The sequence below is a fragment of the Haliotis cracherodii genome, unplaced genomic scaffold (assembly GCF_022045235.1).
Source record: "Haliotis cracherodii isolate W230 unplaced genomic scaffold, xgHalCrac1.p SCAF_17, whole genome shotgun sequence".
Classification (NCBI taxonomy): domain Eukaryota; kingdom Metazoa; phylum Mollusca; class Gastropoda; order Lepetellida; family Haliotidae; genus Haliotis; species Haliotis cracherodii.
In genome coordinates, this window is record NW_027266272.1 from 20,567,918 (window position 1) to 20,590,976 (window position 23,059).

The 23,059-nt window shown below is 40.0% G+C and overlaps 1 protein-coding gene across 1 annotated transcript in view; it reads right to left on the reverse strand.

The window, feature by feature from the left end:
• The window catches only part of LOC139464512 (parathyroid hormone/parathyroid hormone-related peptide receptor-like), a 98,408-nt gene extending 77,728 nt beyond the window's left edge, over positions 1 to 20,680 (reverse strand). The window contains exon 1 of the mRNA XM_071246039.1: positions 20,375 to 20,680. Within this exon, the coding sequence (XP_071102140.1) occupies positions 20,375 to 20,521 (147 nt within the window). The 5' untranslated portion in view covers positions 20,522 to 20,680. The remainder of the gene's footprint in view (positions 1 to 20,374) is intronic.
• Between the last annotated feature and the right edge of the window lie 2,379 nt (positions 20,681 to 23,059).

The following is a 23,059-nucleotide window of genomic DNA, read 5'->3' on the forward strand; positions in this document are numbered from 1 at the left end:
TACTGAAAAACAAATTGATGATTTCTATGACGCTGCTGATAATTTGAATGCACATTATTTTAATATTTACAGAGAGGATGAACGATCGATGAAGGTAATTCTACAAAGGGTTACTTATTAATTAAGAGTAGTAAAAACTGTTTTTGTCACATTTTGCTTCATGTACGCGGCTGAGTTTGTCTACCTACATTAAAAAAGATAACACTTCACGTATACTAAACTGTAGCTTTAAATAGTAATTATTCTACAATGGCTTCCAGTTGTCCATCGCTATCACCTATCAGCGCTAATTTACTGTTACGTGTTCACTTCCATTTTTCCATTGCTATTCACCTATCACCACTAATTAACTGGTGGCTTCCCTTGTTAATTTTTCACCTTTAATATCTCTGCTCACGTTTCTTTTTCTTACAAGTACATATTTATGTTCTCTGTTTTATAGCATTTGTTCACCTAATATGAAGGAGTGAAATATTATACGAAACGTTGTGTTCCTCTTAATAAAAAAGTTGACATCCATAATTATCTTCCTAAATGCCTCCTTTCAAAGACTTCATTCTGCAAGTGTTCCCAATTTCCATCGTGGGGATGTCGGCACCAAAACAAATTAAAGCTATTTATGATGTGATGGACGTTAAAGAAACCCGTCTATCGATGATGTTTTTGTGGGTGTTTCAAGACTACACAGACACCTGACATAGGTATAAAGTGTGGCATGACATCGTACATCATTTGCATCATTGATACAGACAGTAACACGCAAGCATTTACTTCAGAAAAAAACGTATTACCTTGTACATCGACATGTGTTGACGGGGAATTCATGTATGCCAGTTTACATCTGGACGCACATATGGAAGATACGACAACGCTTGTCAGCCTTCATATTGCTGAATCTTTATCATGTTTTAACATGTCATTCGTTTTCTGTCAAGCACTGCAAGTGACACACAGACAATGCTGAGATGACATGCGGTTTAACGTCGCTTTCAAGATTATTGCACTGATACTGCGACATGCATGCACGTGTGTGAGTGTGTGTGTGTGTTTGTGAGTGTGTGTGGGTGGGTGTCTATTTGTACCAGTTCGGACTTATGCCGTTTGTTTCTAGTACTAGCTCATTGAGATATCAAGTCACAGTTTAACATGGATACCCAAATCAGACACCCTATACTGACTCCGAGCCGACCGGTCCTTGCCCTGGCCCCATAATGCCGAGCGTCAGGCAGGTTAAAAGAAGTATAACCTTTTAACGTCTTTTGTTATCAGGGATCGAACCACGGACCTTCCGGTCTCTGGGGAGACGCCGTATCCACTAGGCAGCAGTCAATATTATGAAATCTAGATGAATATATACAAAACAAAACGAGGCTTTTTCAGCTTTAACCATCAGGTTAAGAACACTCATTCCTACATGAATCTGGAAAGTGAATCATGAACGAACACACATAACATAATGTAGCTGAGTGTAAATGTCGGGTTTTAATCCCATTAATGAACGATTTCATACGAAAATTATACATTTGTTTCACTGCCACTAGAAGAAACCTTCAGAGCTAATACAAACATGTACTTCTACAAACTCAAGTACGGGTTAAACCTGCTGGAAACACTCAGAACAAATGACTTGTTTACAATTTGTCAAATTATTTTCGTACCTATATATTTACATTCGTGTCAGACTGCCCGAGCTAACGTCGAGGTTTTTATTGATATAACAGTGCATCCACGCACGCACGAAAGGTTGTAATATGTGTTGTTTACCAACCAAAAGCTCCCTGCTTGGGTTTTAATAATTTATTAACGTACGTTTGTTCACACTGCACGTCGTGTCCTTCAGTTCATCAGTATGGCTATCATGTAATTGTTGACGTGATGTGACAGCGGACTTATGTGGTGATAAGCTGGGATTATGGGAACGTGTTCTCCCCGGACTTGATGTTACATGATAGGCTATTGACGTATGTTGCCAACCATCACCCGACTCTGCACTGTATGGGGGCATAGCCTTCGCTGTTAAAAGGACATGACCTCGTCTACTTAGAAAGAGCCGCATTTCTCTGTGTGACGTTTGAGTGTGACAACGGCTCTACTGGAAGAGCTAGTAAAATCTCCAACGTTGTCATCGTTTTGTTTGTTTGTTTGTTATTTGAGGCAGGACTCAGCTGTATGACGGCGGTCTGTAAATAATCGAGTCTGGACCAGACAATCTAGTGATTGTAATCATGAGCATCGATCCACGCAATTGGGGTTCAATGACATGCATCAACCTAGTCAGCCAGCCTGACTACCCGATCCCGTTGGTCGCCTTGTACGATAAGCACAGTCGTCATCATTAGTACAGACTGGCCTCATTGGTATAGAATGACCCGTTACCGAACCAGGTTCCTGGTTGTGGGTTCGATTCCAAGATGCGCCATGGTTAATTTTAATCCACCAACATCGTACATTGTGACTGTGTTGGTTGGTGGCAGTAAAGTGAGTGTGGCTGTGTTGGTTGGTGGCAGTAAAGTGATTGTGGCTGTGTTGGTTGGTGGCAGTAAAGTGATTGTGGCTATGTTGGTTGGTGGCAGTAAAGTGATTGTGGCTATGTTGGTTGGTGGCAGTAAAGTGATTGTGGCTATGTTGGTTGGTGGCAGTAAAGTGATTGTGGCTATGTTGGTTGGTGGCAGTAAAGTGGTAATGTCGAAGACATGTATCATTTGGGGATTTTCTCGAACATTATGCTGACTGAACTTTCATTTTCACTCAGATCGCCACCAGAGGCATCAGAGGTACAAAGTTATTTCATCAACATTATACATATAGATAGAGATATAGAATAGATACAAAACATCTTGGCCGAGCATGCATGCATATTTATACAGATTCACTAGGGTAGCAATATATGTGCAATTCAAGAGAGGGGAGAGGTACTTCATATATTTAAAAAAATGACATTATGATTTTACCGAATTTGGACAATTTTCGTAATGTTCCTAATCGTGCATCCTTGAAAAGTAAATTCATGTTATACATATTAGTAGAATACAATCATGTAGTTTTTTAAAGATGGATAAATAAACAAACAATGGAATTCATCACCTATGTCAGATAGTGGACACTGTCTTTTGGTTAAAGCTAATTTGCCCCATCTCCCAGTTTAAATAGGTAGATTATGGTCACATGTTCTAAGCTTAAGTAAGACTCACCAAACGTTATCCTACAGTACGTTCAAGTAATTTTCAAAATTTGGGCAATCATTTATTATGGTACTATACATTGTGCCTTTTTAAGACCGATCTCTTGCACTGGTCCAACAGTGTAGATTCATGTTATTTAATTTCTCATGGACAAAATGTTTTATAACAGCTGACATATTATAAAAAAATACATTGAATCCCAGACTTTCTCACACATTTTGAAGTACGATGCAGGGTTGGCATGAACATGTACATACACAACTTGTATTCCTAGCGTATGTAATTATCTCTTGTGGAAAACTGATAATTTTGTTTGGTATCTCAATGAAGATTTGTCACAGTAACCTACTGCGGGCTAATGATCATAAACTGTATATACCATCACCTGCCTTAGTGATGGAACAATTAATTTTTCAATGCCCCCCCCCACCCCACCCCCCCCCCCCCCCCCCCCACACACACACACCAAATCAGTTCAGACATGGTAATAAATGATCACTAGTGTGACAGTTGGGCAATGTGTGACAGTTGGGTAATGTGTGACAGTTGGGCAATGTGTGACAGATGGGCAATGTGTGACAGATGGGCAATGTGTGACAGTTGGGCAATGTGTGACAGTTGGGCAATGTGTGACAGTTGGGCCATGTGTGACAGTTGGGCAATGTGTGAGTTGGGCAATGTGTGACAGATGGGCAATGTGTGACAGTTGGGCAATGTGTGAGTTGGGCAATGTGTGACAGATGGGCAATGTGTGACAGTTGGGCAATGTGTGACAGATGGGCAATGTGTGACAGTTGGGCAATGTGTCACAGATGGGCAATGTGTGACAGATGGGCAATGTGTGACAGATGGGCAATGTGTGACAGTTGGGCAATGTGTGACAGATGGGCAATGTGTGACAGTTGGGCAATGTGTCACAGATGGGCAATGTGTGACATTTGGGCAATGTGTCACAGATGGGCAATGTGTGACAGATGGGCAATGTGTGACAGATGGGAAATGTGTGACAGTTGGGAAATGCTTTCCTGAGCCACCGAGTAAATTAACGGGAAAAATAAATGTGTTGTAATCATGAAGAAACGCATTTCTGACATAACCATCTCATCTGTAGCAGTATAAAGATACCACGGGATGCAAAATAATGAATGCGGATAAAACAAAATGTGATTGTTACAAAGCAATGATAATATAACACCAGCATGGTTTACATCACATCTAACACTAGGATAAGTATTTATTCCTACAAAAAATGTAGCTTGAGATGTAAAGATCAAAGAAAAAGAACTCGCAAGTCTCTAAGCGCTGTGTCTCAATAAGTATTATTTTCGGTTGGATAATGCATTGCAAGTTCCAAGGAAGGCACCATTGAGTTTAATTCCATGGATATGGAAGGATCGAATGCGTGACACCATCCATACAGTGATGCTTGTTTTTGCAAACTCCAGGGATGGTGGTTGTGGTCAGGACCTACAGTTGTTATGTTTTTTGTTTGAAAGACAGATGAGAGTTAACTTTAAAAAGTATTCAACTTTGTACACTTTCAAAAGAATTCCAAGTGTCAATTCAAGTTTAGACAGTTCTTGCAACGGTTTCAGTTTTGTAACGATAGGATACGGTACAATTAAATCACTAATGTTATGAACTAGAGCTCTGTGCCCAATATTCATTGACTGCATTGACTAAACAACATCCCCACTCCACAACCTACCCCGTTCTATTGGTTAAAGGAATAGTTGGATACAAAACGTGCTTTGGCCGATATTTACCAACTGTGGTACCACGTTAAACTACATAAAACCCAGAAATGTTCGATCCCTGGGACAGTTTATGCCATGAAAACCTTCATAATGATCTTTATCCAATCCCCTAGACACCCCAGAAGACAGCGCTCAAGAGGGAGTGTGTTCTTCCGGATTATGCCTTGTTGAGTGATGAAGCATTCACTGACGCTTGTCTGGGAGCATTGTGACACTGTAACGTTCGTAATCAACTGGGTCCGCAAACGGTAGCGCTCTTACAACGTGAACATTAATTTGGCACAAAAGACATTTTCGTGGTCACTAAGAGGTAAGCCCTGAAATAGTTCCATATCACAATGGCTTCTTTGTAATTGCTAGAACGGAACTTTAGCAGCCACAAATAACCCACGGATGAGAGGACCGAACTGTGCTGACATCGTGTTTAGTCCGCGGGTCCAACCGTTTGAAAGATAACTCAGACCATGGCAACATATTTCTGATAGTTTTGACATATGCACCTGACACTGTCGTGTGTGGTAAAGTTTACATTATCTTCCTTATTGGGAATTATCTATGTGGGAAGAGAGTTAAAGAACCTCAACCATGGGTCCTCTGACTTCCTTGTGATCACTTTAACGTTTAGGCCAAGAAACCATGCTGTGCCCCACAATGTGTCATGCTGTCTCTCAACCTGGCGTACATGTACTTGTGTACAAGACAGACAAAGCCAGGCAAAGGCTGGGGAGTTTTGCGGTTTCCCTCGGACGCATACATTGAGTCTCAGAGCATATCTTCATGTGGCAGTCGAGAATAGTGAGATATTAAGTCGATTGCAAGAACATTTAACACCACATGTAGGGCGTGTGTTTGATGTTTAACGCCGCAGTCAGTAATATTCCAGCTACAGTGAGGAGCAAAAGAAAATGTACCTCTCAGACGATTTTATCAGAAGTTTAATTTTTCAATTGAATATATCTTAAGTTGGCGATTTTATATAAAAATACAGTGTACAAGCGCTAAGTCAATGGTTTTATTTTTTGAATATAATTTGATATAAACCTTTTGAAAATTAAACAATATTTTTCGCATAATACACAACTGCTGATGGGTATCATCAACACATTCGCTTTTGGGCAGATATTAAGAACATTTAAAACATGGAGGGGTGATTTGGGTGCAAATTCATTTCTTACCCTAGTCTTCCATGAACCAACGTTTCTACACCCTATCACCTAGCTACAGATTACTTTTAAAAAAAACTGTTGCAGGATGAGTGATGATTGAATAGACATAATCAATTTAACAGCAGATCTCTCAATTTTCAGTTTCATAGCTGTGGCAAACAAACTATTCTCTTTCCTTTTGCTCCTCAGTTCATATCACGGGATGACAAGTAAATAATTAATCGGGCCCTGCCCAGACAAATCGGTGACTGGTACCATAAGCATCGTTGCACGCCGTTTTGATTACGAGGACACGCAATCATCCAAGTTATCAGCCTTAGAACCAGCAATATTTAGTCGCCTCCTATTTTTTGTAGGAGTAGCCAATCACGGGACTGGGATTCGATCTAACACATATGTTTGATACCAGTTATCTCCAAAGGGTTGGTCACCGACGGGTGTGTAAGAAAACAATGAAATAACACAATAGTTTCAAGTAAATATGTCCGACGCCCGATAATGCTGATAAGGGTTACAGCGACCGTATGCCACCACAATTGTTCCTTTTACGCCCAATGGAGTTTGTTTCGGCAGATACACTTCTGCCTAGAAGTTCAGTTGAGAACGCGTGTAACACGCATGTGACACGGGTGCTCAACGGGTTGCACACAGGTTGAGCACCCATTGGACACAGGTGTGCAACGGGTGGTCACCAGACCATAAATACAAAGTTGGCCCGTCTTAATTAGTGTTCGGTTGCTAGACTTTTATGGCATGAACCATTCCACTAGGCGAGTTTATTGCTAGGGGAACCCCCTCGTTGACACGATTGTCGCGGGTTGGTAAATGTTCGCCATTAATAAAATGATTGTTTGTGGATTGCGAACATATTCGTTTTGCCCACATGAGTCATTCCAATGGATTGCAAATATAACGTTTTTCGTTCGCCAAATTTATGCTTTAGACAGTACAATTATGATATAGCCGTCACCACTACTAATGTCTTATTATTTCACGTAGGAATATGTCCAATTTCCCCACACCCCACTTTTTGTTTTGTATTTTGAAAGAATAATTAAAGAAAGTTTTGTGTGGGACACTTTTATACTAATTATAAGAGGATGTTGGAAATGAATATGAACAGCCATGCTGTCTGACGGTTGATAGAATTTGAGATCTTCACAATCACCGGGTGTGACCATGTAGACATAATCTCGTTAGGGTTTGTGATTTTTATATTTGCCCAATGACCATAGTGAGTATTGCTGGGGATACCAAACTTAACAGTTTATTATTAGAGGTTGTGAGTACCTATACCACGTAGATAGGATATCTTTAGGATTTTAATCCTTCTTTGAGAGGCATTTAGAAGTTGGAGTACTACGTTAGGATACGATTTGTGGGTGACTTTAATCCTTTCTTTCTCTGTGGGTAATCCTTTCACGTTGATTGGAGGAAGTCACTCAACCAGGTCATGACAGGTCGTGAGTTTACTCACTAACTACTGTGAGCGTTTTTGGCATGACATCTTCTCTTGTATAAACATAGTAACGATGCTCACTCACTCACTGTTAATCTTCTGCTGTTTGCTGGCAAAGTGGGGATAAACCTCAGTGTCAAAGACGATCAAACTTAGTTCGGATCCTTGTTTATCTGTGACATCTCCCAACTGGTGACATTTTCATAAACTTGGCAAGTGATGATGAATTTTAATATTAATATTATTATAGTTTATGAAATTGTAATTTATACTTTAATAAAATTGTGCTTCACTCTAACGAAAAATATATTGTCTGTGAGTAAATTTATATGTCACGTTACACCGGCATTTTTCAGTGATATTGCGAAGAAATAATTACCAGATTTTGGGACTACATGAATCTCATTGAAATCAGATCTTAGTTTTCGCTAGTCGCTACCGCTAAACAAAGATCTGAGGACATCCCATTACGGGTCACGTCAGACTGACCTTGCTCGAACTTTGACCGACCTTTAGAAGGACTGAAGTCGACATTAGCCAATCAGAAGGCAGATTTCTCATGCTTTACGGCTCTAATTTCAAATTGGCGACTACGCCTCGAAACATATTTTGACAAATTATCGATTAAAAATTTGAAACCTGAACAAAAGAACATTTTGGAATGGATATTAGATGGTCTAGATTGTATGGTCTCTCCCTGTAGTACGGTAATTAGTAGCTGAGATAAAGAGTCCCAAGTCATCATAAAATAATTAGGGTCCAATAAAAACAATGCGCCACCAAACTTCATACATATTATCACTGAAAGTCGTACTACAGACGGTTAATGTCAAATCACAATGAAAGCATTTCAATGGCGATAACATGTTCCAGGACAATGTATTCTCTTGACACCATCGGATTTAGAAGCAATGGTCGTATAAAACAAGACAGATCTATTTAATCACAACAGTATTCATGTTATTCCCACAAAATCACATAAAGAAAGGAGACATTAGCAAATACATGTGCATTATCATTTTTCGTCAGGATAACAAAATTTTCTCTCCTTGTTACCACCTCCAGGTTCAGCTTAACACAGGTCCTCCTTTGGTCAAAAGTTTGTTCCCCCTCTAATGAGTGTGTCACGCGTTGCACACGAGTGGTGAACGGGGTGATGCACACTGGTTGCGTAACGCGTTGCCCATGCATGTAAGGGGAATGAACTTCTAGGCAGTAGTGTACGTACCCGAGACTGGTTATTCTCTGACCTCGACGTCTTATACTTGCATGCATGTCCCATAGAGCATCAAGACAATTGTTCCTTTTACGTCCAATGGAGTTTGTTTCGGCAGATAGGTACCTGAGACTGGTTATTCTCTGACCTCGACGTCTTATACTTGCATGTATGTCCCATAGAGCATCAAGACGTCAGAGTACACGAGAACATGTACTAAGCAGAAACCTTAAATAATTTATGGTCTGGGAAAGAAGCATCTCAAGCACGTACCACTCACAGCTCTCACTAACGACATATGTTATGTGCTATGACAATGTGTGGTCAAGACATATTTCAGATATATATGTGAGATGGATGTTTCTCTGTTACATGTAACTGAAGCACGGTGTACAGACTCCGACACTCTGTGTCTAGACCAACTCGGTGAATCCTATATGAGATCTTTAGGTCTACTCCCTTGGCAACGCGTTGGCGTGATGTTATCCGCATCCATTCAGAATGCTACTTCGCTCCCACGACAGAAATCCGTTTAACCCTGACTTGACTAAAGATCGCATCCATTAGAATTAACATGGCTTTGATAATTTTTCAATTACATCAAGGAAAGACGCTTGAAGCGCATTCTCCTCACATGTCACTGCACGAAATAAAATTTGGTGTTTTGGAAGATGCAGTTCATAAAGGAACAGGAAAATGTGAAAATTATCCTACTATCACATTTATAAAAGCAACATTGATATCACATAATTCTTAATCTCTGTTGCCTTGAACCTGCGCAACCATCTCACCTTATCACTAACACATTCCAGATCCGTGAAGATCCGGGGTAGAATAGGTCTTCATCAACCCATGCTTCCCGTAAAAGGCATTTAAGGCTGTCGTAAGAGACGACTAACGGGATCGGGTGGTCAGGCCCGCTGAATCGGTTGATGCATATCATCGTATCTCAAACGAACAAACAAACAAACAAACACATTCCATTTTTATCAGTGCAATATAAAACGTATTTTACATGTCGATTTGCTGAATTCATCGTATTCTGCTGTTTGACTCAACACAATGAGATTTAGAATATCTCAAGAACGTTAAACTTTGTAATCAATGAATGCATATGCACATGTTTGTATTTCAATGTCGGGGTACTAAGATCTCGACGTCTGAATGATTGCTTGTCATGAAACACTTAATGTTTTTTTTATGAAATGTGTTAGTGGCGGTTGCTACCAGTAGGGAAGAGACCATTTTTACCCTTTTCGCGGACACCAGGTGACATCACTCGTTTTATTATTTCAAACTGCTTTGCCCTTCATGCTCAGTGGAATTTGTTTCGGCAGATAATCGAGACTGGTTATTTTCTGGTGTTGACATGATATATTTACTATACAGTACTATACTAGTCACGCAATATCACGTCGGCCTATGAATAACCGAGTCTCGACCATGTAAAGCGGTGACTTAATACGCGAGCAACGATCTGACTATCGATGTTCGATGACACAAGCGCTAGCCCCAGCCAACCGCCCAACCAACAGTAGCCGACCCCTTCCACAATCATTTGTTACCGTGGGCCATCTGTACCCAGGCACCCCAACATTTAATAATGCACATGGACCAGAATGGCCTATTGAGAACTGTTTCATATTTTTCCTAATAATTGTGATTCGTAATCTAAATTCAAGTTGCCAGTCTTAGTTAAACCACAGACATGTTTTGGTGTAAGTACAGATGGTATCCTTGGTTACATGTGGTTGAATGTTTTGAAGCACGAAGGCCATGTCTAAGCATTCAGGGGGCACGGGTGGCCCAGTCGTCTAAGGCGCCGCGATTCGCTGTGCAGAGTTGCGTCCCTTAGGCACGCCAGAAACCTATGATTGTGGGTTCGAATCCCGGTTCGCCCCGATTATGTATCTAGGTTTGTCAGCACCATACCCGTGCTCGTGGGTTTCACCGAAGTGGTAAACGTCTAAGACCTGCATCACTTCGGGCTTTCCCCCCACATTAAGTTGACACGCAGTGATATAACTGAAATAAAAGCATTCATCACCATACATGTACATTTAGCTTATCCGCGCAACATAAAGATTTTCTAGAATCATTTCATTATGATACAGTGTCTGAAAATTATTTAAGTTAAACGTGGCTTGGTTTTTGCACATGCTTAAATGCAAATGTTAATGATTGACACTTGACATCTTAATTAACTCATTTCATGTCCTTGGATTCAATATAAACAGCCTCTCATGTCTACCAATATGAATGTGATGTGAAATATACTCTGCAAAAAGAAGAAACGCAAAAGTGATTTTAGATGTATATTTTCTATATCATATAAAAATCAAAGGACGGTAATCGATTGTTCAAAATTGGCACACATCATTGTCATTGACCCTGGTTCCGTATGGGATAGCTGGAACAGTATATTTTCAAGGTGAAGGTCATCTGTTCTCAATACCTTGTATGGCCTCCATTAGAGTCCAAACTGAACGGCATCGTCATCCCGTGGAAGCAGTGAAATCCCGAATTGTGGCCTGAGGAATGTTCCTCCACTCTGCTGCCTGCAGTGCTTGTGGCAACTGTGGAAGGTTCTGTAGCGTTTCTGAAGGGCTCGCTGTCGCTGATCCAGTATATACCGTGAATGTTCGATTGGGTTTAAATCTGACCTTGAGGGCCATGCAGAATCTAACGTTGTGCCGTTAAATTCCCGAAAACTTGCACCAAGTCTGTTCTACCAGTGTAAGTGATGGCTGCTCACATCATCACACTACCACCAACAAATCTGTCTGCTTCGTCTATGCAGTTTCGTGCATAACGTTCCCCTCGACGTCTGTTAACACGACGTCTAATATCCTCACGGTGAAGCGTAAAACGTGACTCGTCACAAAACTAAACTTGTCTCCATGGCAGTTGTTGCTATACTCTGTGACCTTGACAAAAGTGATGGTGACACACGATGCAGGTCCGTCAAAATGACACTTCACTATCTGGGCTGTTGCCGTAATTGTAGAGGTGTTCGTGGTGGTTCTAACACACAAGTGACGTAGTCGTATGAATCTGTCCGGTGCTCTAGTAGTGATGCGTGGTCGACCGGATCCGGGAACGTCCCATGTTCTCCCCATTGTCTGATAACGGTTTCATAGACTTGCCTGGTGCTACGTGGAAATACCTGGCTACAACAGTAGCCAGGTGTGGGCCGATGGTGTTGTTGCGTCACTCGTGGCATGTTTTCGCTGTTCGCTTGCTGTAAGATTGCGATGTCATTCAAATGAAAACCCAACGTTTCTATTGTCCAGCAAGTGATGTTGCACGTCCATTTCATGTTGGTGTGTTTCGGCGCCAGGCTCTCACGTGGTTGTGTTCTTGCGATTTTTCCATCTTTTCACCAAATTTTCACTGTACCTCATTCTTTCCATAAAAATTAATCCCAATCCATGCAGAAAAATGGTTGTCGGCAACACTCACGCCAGATATTTACGATTTTACTACTTTTGTGTTTCTTTTTTGTTGCAGAGGATTACAGGTTGTGGGTGTCACTACATGCTTCGCATTTTTTGATCTATGACAAAAAACTATCCACAAGAATGTATGACAAGGGGGGCGACTTCAACTTTCCCTGTACGACGAGTAATATTTCAACATTTTCCGCATTTGGTATATCCATTTCACAATTTCTGAGGTTCACAAGAGCATTGAATCTTTCTATGAAGATTTTCTGAGAGCGTCATACGACTCGTTTTCAAAATGTGTTTGATCGATGTAAAATTAACTAGTAAAATGTGTTCCCGTGTTTATTCTTGTGAAGACGTGGCTTGCCTTTGCATGCTTTTGTGACGGGTACCACTGGTAGGACAGGATACGCTGATCTTCTCGCGAACACCTGGTATCATGACTATGTTATAGTGATTTTATAAATACATGCTTGTGATCTTGGGATCATACAACAGAATGAGATTTCTTGTTAGTTGTGTAGCGTATATTAACACAAATGCTTTGAATAGTTATGCTGCCTTATAACCCTAATTAAGTTCATCCATATCAAAGTAAATAATAAAAACAATCAGCTTCCACTTTCCTATAAAGCAGTTCGTTAAAGATTTTTAAAGCAAGAAATCTGATACACGATTGAGAAAAAGGACGGCTTCAATCTGTTTTCCAGGAGCATGAAAAGGACCTTTGCAACCATGTTCAAATTACATTCTCGAACTGTTTGTTTTTCGTTTCTCAATACACAGAGGAACTCAAGAAAATGGAACCTTGAAGACGTGATTATATCTCAAATGAGTGTCTTTGACAACATTTTTTGGCTATTTGTGTGCTTCCATCGTATATCCCAGCACATTATCTGTCACTCGAGAGTTCAGGAGGAGAGCATGATTGAGGGGAAGGCATTAATGATTGCTGTCCAGGTTCTGTATGATGTTTGTGTGTAATCAATAGCAACGCTTCTTAAATGTACAGGCTTAATCAAGCAAATCTTATTCAGAAAGCTAATCATGAACTCTTTTCAAGTTGTAATTGGGCACAGATGTCAGCACGCTGCCAACAACTTGTGATCAAGTTATTTGTTAAGTAAATGAGGTAAAACAATTGATGATTGGACAATGCTATACTGTACATAATAGGTAGCAAAAAAACTGATCGTGTCCTTTTTGATAGATCCAATGAAATTATTTACATCACTGAATTTCTGTCGCTTTTGACACTAATGTGATTGACAAGATTGAGGAAAAACATGGCAAATATGCGGACCCCGCCTTCGAAATGTCACGCCAAGTACCCCATTGTTCTCAGTACCTTAGGTTTGGTACCTCCCAGTCTGTTCACTGACATTGGGAGAGTACCCGGGTTTGCTACCAGGAATAGAGCCCTTCTGACAATCTGGGTAATGCAGAAGGCTGCAGAGTTGGGGAGTCTTCACATTGACACGCGCAGAATGAAACTATTTGATATCAATGTAGACATACGAATGGAATCGAATGTAGAATGGAACGCGTCAAAATGGTAAAATACTGATCACTCTAAATCCCAAGACTTCCCACATATATTGGCTTCGTAGGTCGAATCACAGATAATGACAGTTGCCAGGGGAGCACAAACACGGAAAGTTTATTTGCCATCGACAATTAAAATGGCTTTAAAAAACTTCTGTGACGTGTGTAATAATATTACGCTAAGGTCTGTTAATAGTGACAAGCTGGTAAACGCGCGAGGGTGTAAAATGTGTGTATATCGTAAATCTGCAGCAATTACCTTAATTAGAAATTATGGTAAATGTTTAGATTAACATTGATGAAGCGCTGCATAAAAATACGCATCCTGTTTAGAAGACTGGTCCGGGAGCGTCTTCCACGCTCTCTCCGAGACAGAAGTCTGCCCCCTTGGACCCAGCCACAGACATGCTAAACATACGAACCATTTCCACCACCACGCAATTCTCGGTCACACAAGGAAAGAGGAAGAAAATACACTCAGGGGGGATCATGTCACCTGTCGAAGCATAGCGACATGTTGTTCACAATCTCTGATTTCCCATAGGTTCTGAATCTGTTGGAGTCAGCGAGTACAGTTGGTTGTCTAGTCATTCTCGGGGGAATATCCTGTTTGTTTCGTTCGGTTGTCTCGTCATGCGCAGTTAATGGCATGATTCATTTAATGAAGTGTGTGATGAGTGTGTTTTTGTTTCAAAGAATATGAGTATTTGTCATGGAGTTAAATGTTACAGTGTCAACATTTCTTCTCAGAAGCTTGTCGTACTAATCTCTACTCGGATCAATCCAATCCATCTATATCAAGAATAATCCTTTTGATGTCTTTAATTTCACTAATATGTAGCTTTGTTTAGTTGTGCCAAGTGCTTACGAGAGAAGCAATTTGTAAATTTTCCTTTCGCCTTTATGAACAAGAGAAAAAAAAAAAAGTTACTTATAAAACAAGCATGATAAATTCATTTCAACTAAAAGCACGACGTGGCTTTAAGTTGAAAATATACTGCATCCTTTAAGCTCCAACTCAGTATCATAAACCTAAAGGAGGTGGCTTGATATGCTATAGCTGGAGGCATTCATGATTTGGATGTTTTATCGGCTGCCTTTACTCTTCAAACAAGTGTAATTTACACTATAACAGTTGAACATCATGTATATAAAATCTTTAATTAAATAATTATTCATTTGCGTAATGTAAGAGCAATTTAAGTAGTTCACCTTATTGATGCTTGGAATTGTTGGCCTTGGGTTCGAATCCAAGAATCAAGCCGAGTATGTAACTTCCCTGGTCTGTCCGCACCATACACGTTCTATGACCTGCATGTCCGTCGAGTTAAACTTTCCTAGTGAAACGCCGTGATCATATCACACCAACACTACTTAAATTGGCGGTACACTTTATTCTCTCGTACAGCATTCATAACAAAAACATCTCAAATATGATTTCACAAAACCCTTTCCATAATCTTATCAATCTCTGCTAAGAGCAGATTTCATTATGCGATTCCGTCTATACGATTCAAGTAAGTAAATAAGGGAACATATGGTACACGTCACAATTGCATCGGGCCTGACTTTGGTCAGTGATACGTCAAATTGGTACATTTGACTACCATTAAAAAGCTTTAGTGAGGTCTTTAGTGATGTAGCTCTAATCCATGGTCGACGTTTTTTTTTTAAATCTTTGTAGAAAAAGTATGCCCGATTGTACAACACAGGTTGTGAAATGTTGAATATGGCTCGACATATGGAGAAAGTCGACTATTGAGGAGAGAGTTGTTGTCATCTAGTATTGTGAATATTTCATCACTCTGAATCTTTATGCAAGATCTAAAAATGAAAAGGATGAGTTGGTGTGGTTTGTCTCTTTCATATTAGTCAACGGCAGCTTGAAAAGATATTGGCGTGGAAGTCACATGAAGGATGTGCACAAATAGCACAAAAAGAGGTAAGAAAGGATGTCAAGTGGTCTTGATCGATCTTCGTTATATATCATATAAAGCATCAGGGTGATATATTATTAAGTCTAAAACGTTATCTTGGGTTTTGTATCTACGTTTATCGATGAATGTTTAATGTACATTTCATATAAAAAGACAATATAACCAGTATCATTCTGAATCATAAATCAATGTAGTCACAAGCAGAATGTAGAAATTAACGCATGAGTTTCAGAAATGACTTTCCCTTAAAACATATCTGCCTTAATCAGGAACTTCTGTCCAGATTTACTGCCAGTACATTCACTTTAGATGTAAAGTTTTCCAGAAATTGAATGGACCATTTCCAGAGCGACACGATATATCATGAACGATTCAAAGTCAAGATAAAATATTTGGCAGCATATTTTGCAGTTTGACCACTTTGCTGTTATCATATCACCGTCGACAATGCAGCCAGTCATTAACATAGACATCAGTTCTTGATAGATCGCCAAATCCATGCATACCAATCATGCAAGACCAACTATCGATCTACAAAGATGGTGATTGACTTGTGAACCTTTCTTAGTCCCTGCTGTCATAAACAGAGCTCAATATGTCAATTATATAATGCATGCTTCTAAATTAGAATCGGATCTATCGGCAAGCAAGCTCTTAAGGGTAATGGCGAATATATGAATATTTTGCCACAAGAAACATGAACTACTAATTGATACTTATAGAACACAGTTCTTTGGTAGTCTCGTTTGCATACAGCGAAATCTGTCTGTAACAGCATCTTAAAAAGAACGAACAGACATAGTTAGAGAGACCAACAGGCAATGCCAAATACAAGTACCACATGCAATATGTTTTCTTCTCATTTGTGTTGATCACGTAATATCCACACTATGACATTTAAGGGAGAAGGATCACTGTATGTTAAACAACACAGATGGACGCAGGTCTAGGGTGAATGACTGGAAACATTTCTCACGTGTGTACTTTCCTTTCTGTAGTCTATTTATGAATTCGGTGTGGGTTTCATCAATATTGGGTGAGTTCATAATGATGCTCCCTAGATATTATCAGTTGTGAATTATTCATTATTTACTCCCACAATGCAGCGACAATGTCCCAAATCATTTAATCACGAGGCTACATGGTTTCAGCGTCCAATCAAACTTAATATGGATGGGGTCTGTTTGCAGCAATGACAGAAACTAAATCACTCCTGGATCAATAGAATTACCTTGTGTAACATCCCCTGAGGCAATTGGAAATAATTCAACCGAAATAGCATCTAGCGATAAAAACAAATCCTCCGGAATAAATTCTGCTCCTCCTTCTAATTAAACGACGTTGTCATAACTCAAAGATAATTTGCTTCTTGGAAGCATGCCTTTGTATTATATTGAACACAAAAACGAAATAACCAAAAGTATAAGCTGCTTTAAGTGAGTGAGTGAGTGAGTTTGGTTTTACGCCGCTTTTAGCAATATTCCAGCAATATCACGGCGGGGGACACCAGAAATGGGCTTCACACATTGTACCCATGTCGGGAATCGAACCTGGGTCTTCGGCGTGACGAGCGAACGCTTTAACCACTAGGCTACCCGACCGCCCCAGCTGCTTTAAGACGATGTCCTACATGAAACCTAAAAATTATCGATCTCCAGGAAAGCTAACTTGACCCATTAAACTCCACATACCAGGAACTCATGATCATTATCGAAAAGCTTTATGTTTTGCAGTAATATATTACAAGTATTTCCAAGGATTTCCGAGTATTACATGTCTTGCCATGTTAATTCACAACCACTCGTTAGAGGTCATTCGTTTAAACATCGATGCAGAGCTAGGTGAGCAGTATTGTATACTACTCAAAAGAAGTTAAGGATCACACGATTCTTTCATATTGGTAATGTTAATCTGTCATGGCATGAGAGATTAACTATTGTAATATGGAAGAATCAGGTGATCCTTAACTTCTTTTGAGTAGTATAATATAGCAGTGTATTATATTGTTTGACAGTGATTATAACTGTGTTTGTGGTTCGGTAGACGTTCATTGCATTGTGTTTGGACAGTGATCAGTCGTAAGGAAGTTACTACATTTAGATGCTAGCGTCCGGTATACCTGTCATGTTCTGGAACCCCTAGACTGGTGAGGGTACTGTCGAAATTTTCAGTAGCTTATTTGACTGTATTTACAGTGGAACAAGAGCGTGATTACGTATCTCTCACGCTTTTCATCTCTTCCGAACCAGCTTTCATATGAGGATCGCTCATCATCCCTCATTTTTCCTGCCTTGCCAATCTCGGAAGCTTGACCACTTTCGCCGGTGGGTGAATATATATTGATATCACCGACTTTGCTGTCACCATTGTATTTTTAGTATCTGATACTGTCCGCTACCATCATATTATATATTGCCATTGAATATGGTATTACCACTCTATTGTGTGCTGCCATTATAATTGCTTTGTAATAATTTGTAAACTGTTTTTTTTTTGGTACCACATTTGTTGATTGTATACGACTTGTTGGTTGTTTGTTGGTTTCACACTAAGTAACTACTTCTTAAATTTTTTTTTAGGAGATGAAATCAATGTGTTTCCTGTCTGTATGAAACTAGCACCGACTGGTGACGTCATGATGTCTTCTTCATCATCTGTATACGTTGTTCAAAGATGAATAGAGGAATGTTATTCCCTGTGAAGAAAAAAAAGCTTGACGATGTCAAACATCTCCCAGGCCGCCATGTCATCTATAAAATAGTCGGCCCCTTAACAGATCGTGTTTTATGCAACTGAGTCTGGAAGTGAAGTTGTAACTATAACCAATGTAATATCTGTCTATATTCATAAATAATTCATGCAGCTCTGGGGCACATGTCCCAGCGGCGTTCCAGCATGATGAACACTGATTACCGGGTAACAGGTGGTGTAAGTCTGAATCGCACAAAGGACACTGATTTTGGTAGAGAAGGCTTATTCTATTGACTTGCCATTATATATTTATGGTTATGTCGTTTTAATTATATATGTATATATGCACACGAATTCTAATACTGTTATAGGTATATGTCGTGTATATGATAAACTGGATGATAACTTCAGGCAGATACTTTAGAGCCTTCTGAATGTACGAGTGTAGTAGACAAGTGTTTTAATATGAATAATCGTATGGTGGTATTTGAATACAAATAGATGTACGTTTGAGTCATCAGATTAACTAGCATATGGCATAGAGTCATACTATCTGCTTATAACTATACCACCATGTTTAAATTGGTATGGATTGTTTCCATGGAGAGCTGGTGATTGTTTTGAGGCTGAAAAATACCGCAAAGTTATCCTGACTATGGAGAAAACAATCTCATCAAACAACGGTGTCGGGCTATGCTGACACCAATCACACGGCTTTAGGCTTGTTGATTCCCATGGATTTTCTACTCATTCCAAGATGTCACCACGGCATCTGTGAGATGGTCTCTTATCCACGAACTATATGCAATCCTTATCAAACCTCAGAACAACAACGATTGACGTATTGTAGCTGGCCACACAAAAAGCATCTCTTTCTACAAAACAGAAATGAGAGCCAGTGACACATTGAATAACAACTAAAATACATGTTTGTTTGTTGTTTAACGCGGGACTCTGCATAGGGAAGGCCTAAAAATCATTGAGTCTGGACTAGACAGGCAAGTGATTAATGTTATGAGCACCGCTCAACGCCATCCGGCTATGATGACATGTAATCAAGCAAGTCACAGAGACCATTTAGACGCCTCTCACATTGAGTTGGTTAAGGGGGTCTTTTCTTACTAAGAATCTGACCAATGCTGATATTACACGAAGGTCTGTTGTAGAAGGTGTGAACATGGATAATCTCACATCGTACGTAAAAATGCTTCAGGAAATGTTCCACAAAGAGATCGTAATGCTAAGGTGATCGTAATTCCCAAACTTTAACATAGACTTAGCGCTACGATCGTTTGTTAAAAGGGTACCTGCTTTCTTACGAGGCTTGGAATTCAATCTCAAAAGGGCATGATACAAATGCCCAGATGACTTCAAACACTGCAATATTTGAATGGACAATTCTAACGTTGTAATGCACTGGTCAACGAGACAAGTAATCGTTTCATCCAACTGATGCACGGATGCTTGTCTGTGAAAACGTCCAGTGATTGTGAAGGCCATGTCAACGAAACGCCAGTATCATGATAATCTACAGAACGTGGTAAGTGGGGAGGTTACAATAGATATATCGATGTTATCTGCGACCAAGAGATTATTTCAAACGATCTGTTCAACAGTTCATTGACCTTGGAGCAGCATATATATAAAGAAGGTTTTTACAAATATAAATTACATCTATCATAGGCGCCCCCCAGCCCAAGACACACGAACATTTGAAAAACAAAAGTAGTATTTTGTAGGCAGTAAATTGATCTGAAAGAGAATCTTGATATTTTGGACCCCTCCGTTTTAGAAATGGTGAATCCGCCCTTGTGTATAATAAACCTAAATGTACTGTGAAAAGAGTTCCTGTGTTAATGAAAACAACACAGCAGAAGGCTACACATCGGTAGTTAATCCACGAGCTACAGGTGATGGAGCTACAGGTGATGGAGCTACAGGTGATGTGAATCACAAGGGCGTAAAACACACTTACCTGACCAGCATCCTTGCTCTGTAGCACGGTCAGAGAGGGAACCACGAACACAAGCGTAACTCCGAGGCTCAGGGTGAAACACATAATGCATATCCTTTCATAGGGACATCGCTTGCAGTCGTCCTCGTGGACTGGCACAGTCAACATCTAGACTACACAAAAGGTTCCGGCAATAACACCTAATGAGGCTATCAACTTTCAATTACTTGTCGACAACATCCTGCGTCTTTCATCATGTGTGCCTCTATCTTCTTCACGTCTATGATGTCAGACTCACGGGCTGCGAAGTGTGGAGAGCAGTGTTGAAACTTCAGCCAACACTGGAAAAAATCCTGAAAAACTCGCGCATGAAGAACACATACAAGCACACCGAGAATCAATCAAATCACGGCGATATAAACCTGTTGGTGGGAAAAAAAAGAAGTTTTGATGTTCTTAGTGGCAAGACTCACACGTGCCGCTGGTACGTTATGCGGTGAGCATGTCTATGTTAGCTGGTGGAAATAGTTGGCTCCAGATCGATCAGGGAATGCTGGGATTGGCGTTATCGTCGCCTGATTGACCGTGGGGGTTCACCCAAGCAATGGAAGCAAGCTATGAAAAAAGTCAGCGCATCGGCTTTACGGTTCACACTCTTGATATGAAGACAGGTATATATCTCGACGTGTTTTCAAAAGACTGGTTTTTACACCAGGAGGGAAAAAAAACCAGCGGAGGGGAGAGCCGGAATCGCAGTGATTATAAAATGCAATGTTGCTTTGCATAAGCTGCTGATTAAAATGACGGTGGCGATCTTAATCTCATGGAGAATGTTTCCTGGACATTAAATAACACTTAAGTTGTCGTCACAGCCTGCATACATGTAGCGATATGAATGTTGGCTTTAACACTGCTTTGAAGAGTAATTTCAATTACATCAATAACAATATTTCACTAACATGTAAACGGCAAAATTGTGACGAAAATGGCATCATTTTGACAAACGATGCGTCATATTTAGTAAATGTCTCTGAAGGTCTAATCTAACATTTGAGGCATGAACTAATCAGGCCTTACATGGTCTAATCTTTCTTTCCCAGATATTTGAAAGAATGTACACGCACTAAAGTACATGCGTAATTCAATTTCGATCTGATAAGTATTTTCTGAAATAATAACACGTGGGTAAACATTTCAAAAGTGCCCTTTTCAATTTTAAATAACTTGTGAAGCTTTTTAACAGATACTTTACCTTATGCGTATTATTACCATTTTGCGTGTACGGTGACAACCTTTCGGAAACAGCCACTTTCTTATGGGATAAATGAAGTCTTTAGATTGTGAGCCCCGATATGAACCTTCCTTTTCGCGCAATAAGACTAACAGCAATCACAGAGTGGATCATCTCCACATTTCCTCAGATAATACCATTATAATTATATAAATTTGCAACCTATACGATCATCATTTTCATCAGAAAAGCACAGTCGTGTCAACCGCTTCAGGAAAACTATTCATCACATTTAACAATCTTTAATGTGTAATCACATCGGATGATACATCCACCCACTCACATTCCTCTACAATTGCGGGGCTGTCAATTCCATGATTAACTCTTCTTTGGGGTATTAATGTTTAACTGATTCCTATCATATCAACCCAAGGAGATGTCATACGTGGACGATGCTTCTCTGTCATAACTAATTGTAGATGTCACCTATAAGCTACGTCCATCCGGAGGAGGTTCCTGTAACAAATGCATAACTGAATGCAAAACATATTATACTTTTAGGATGACCGTCAAACACACAGGGATATGTAAGTAAATTCGTCAGGTTTAATTCTAGTAATACCACGTCACGTCCCTGAATATGGGAGGAAATCTTTTAAGTGTGGCAGGCCTTAGACTTTTACCTCTTTGGTATAACCCACGAGCAAGGGTATTGGGTGAAGGGAACACGAATCATAATCCAGGCCAATCTGGGACTCGAACCCATGATCATGGATTTGTAGCACACCTAAGGGACGCAACTCGACACAAACGTGCCACGATACGAGAATAGGAGTCCCTTGTCATGGACAATGCTAAAAATCTGCCATAAGAATGTGTATGCTCAAGCACAATGCAAACAATTTTGGCAACAATTAAACGACCTCTTTCCCTGTTAGCGATTGAGTATGGTTTTGCGCCGCTTTTAGCACTATTCCAGCAATATCACGGCGGGGGACACCAGAAATGGGCTTCACACATTGTACCCATGTCGGTAATCGAACCCGGGTCTTCGGTGTGACGAGGTAACGCTTTAACCACTAGGCTACCCGACCGCCCCTCCCTGTTAGTAGCCCTATTTATGTATTCATATATACATCAGCAGATCTGGGGGAAATCGGTTCTCAATTAATTTATATTTCCAGGCTTGTCTCGCTTTCTTGAGATAGGTGTTTTTTCAAATGTGATTACGTGCCGACAGAGACGTATTTGCCTCATTTGACAGATATGGACGTGGCTTGTGGCAGACGTTCTGACAACTCCCGTGGTATTTAACTGAAAAATGCAGAGCTTTTACTGATCATTTTACACTTATCTGCCCGTAAACAACCACGCGTTGAAGATAAATGTCTCTCAGAATTTCTTTCAAACCAAGGATTGCCTAAATTATGATCTTTGGTCTTTGGTTACAAATTAACACATTTCTCACGAAAAAC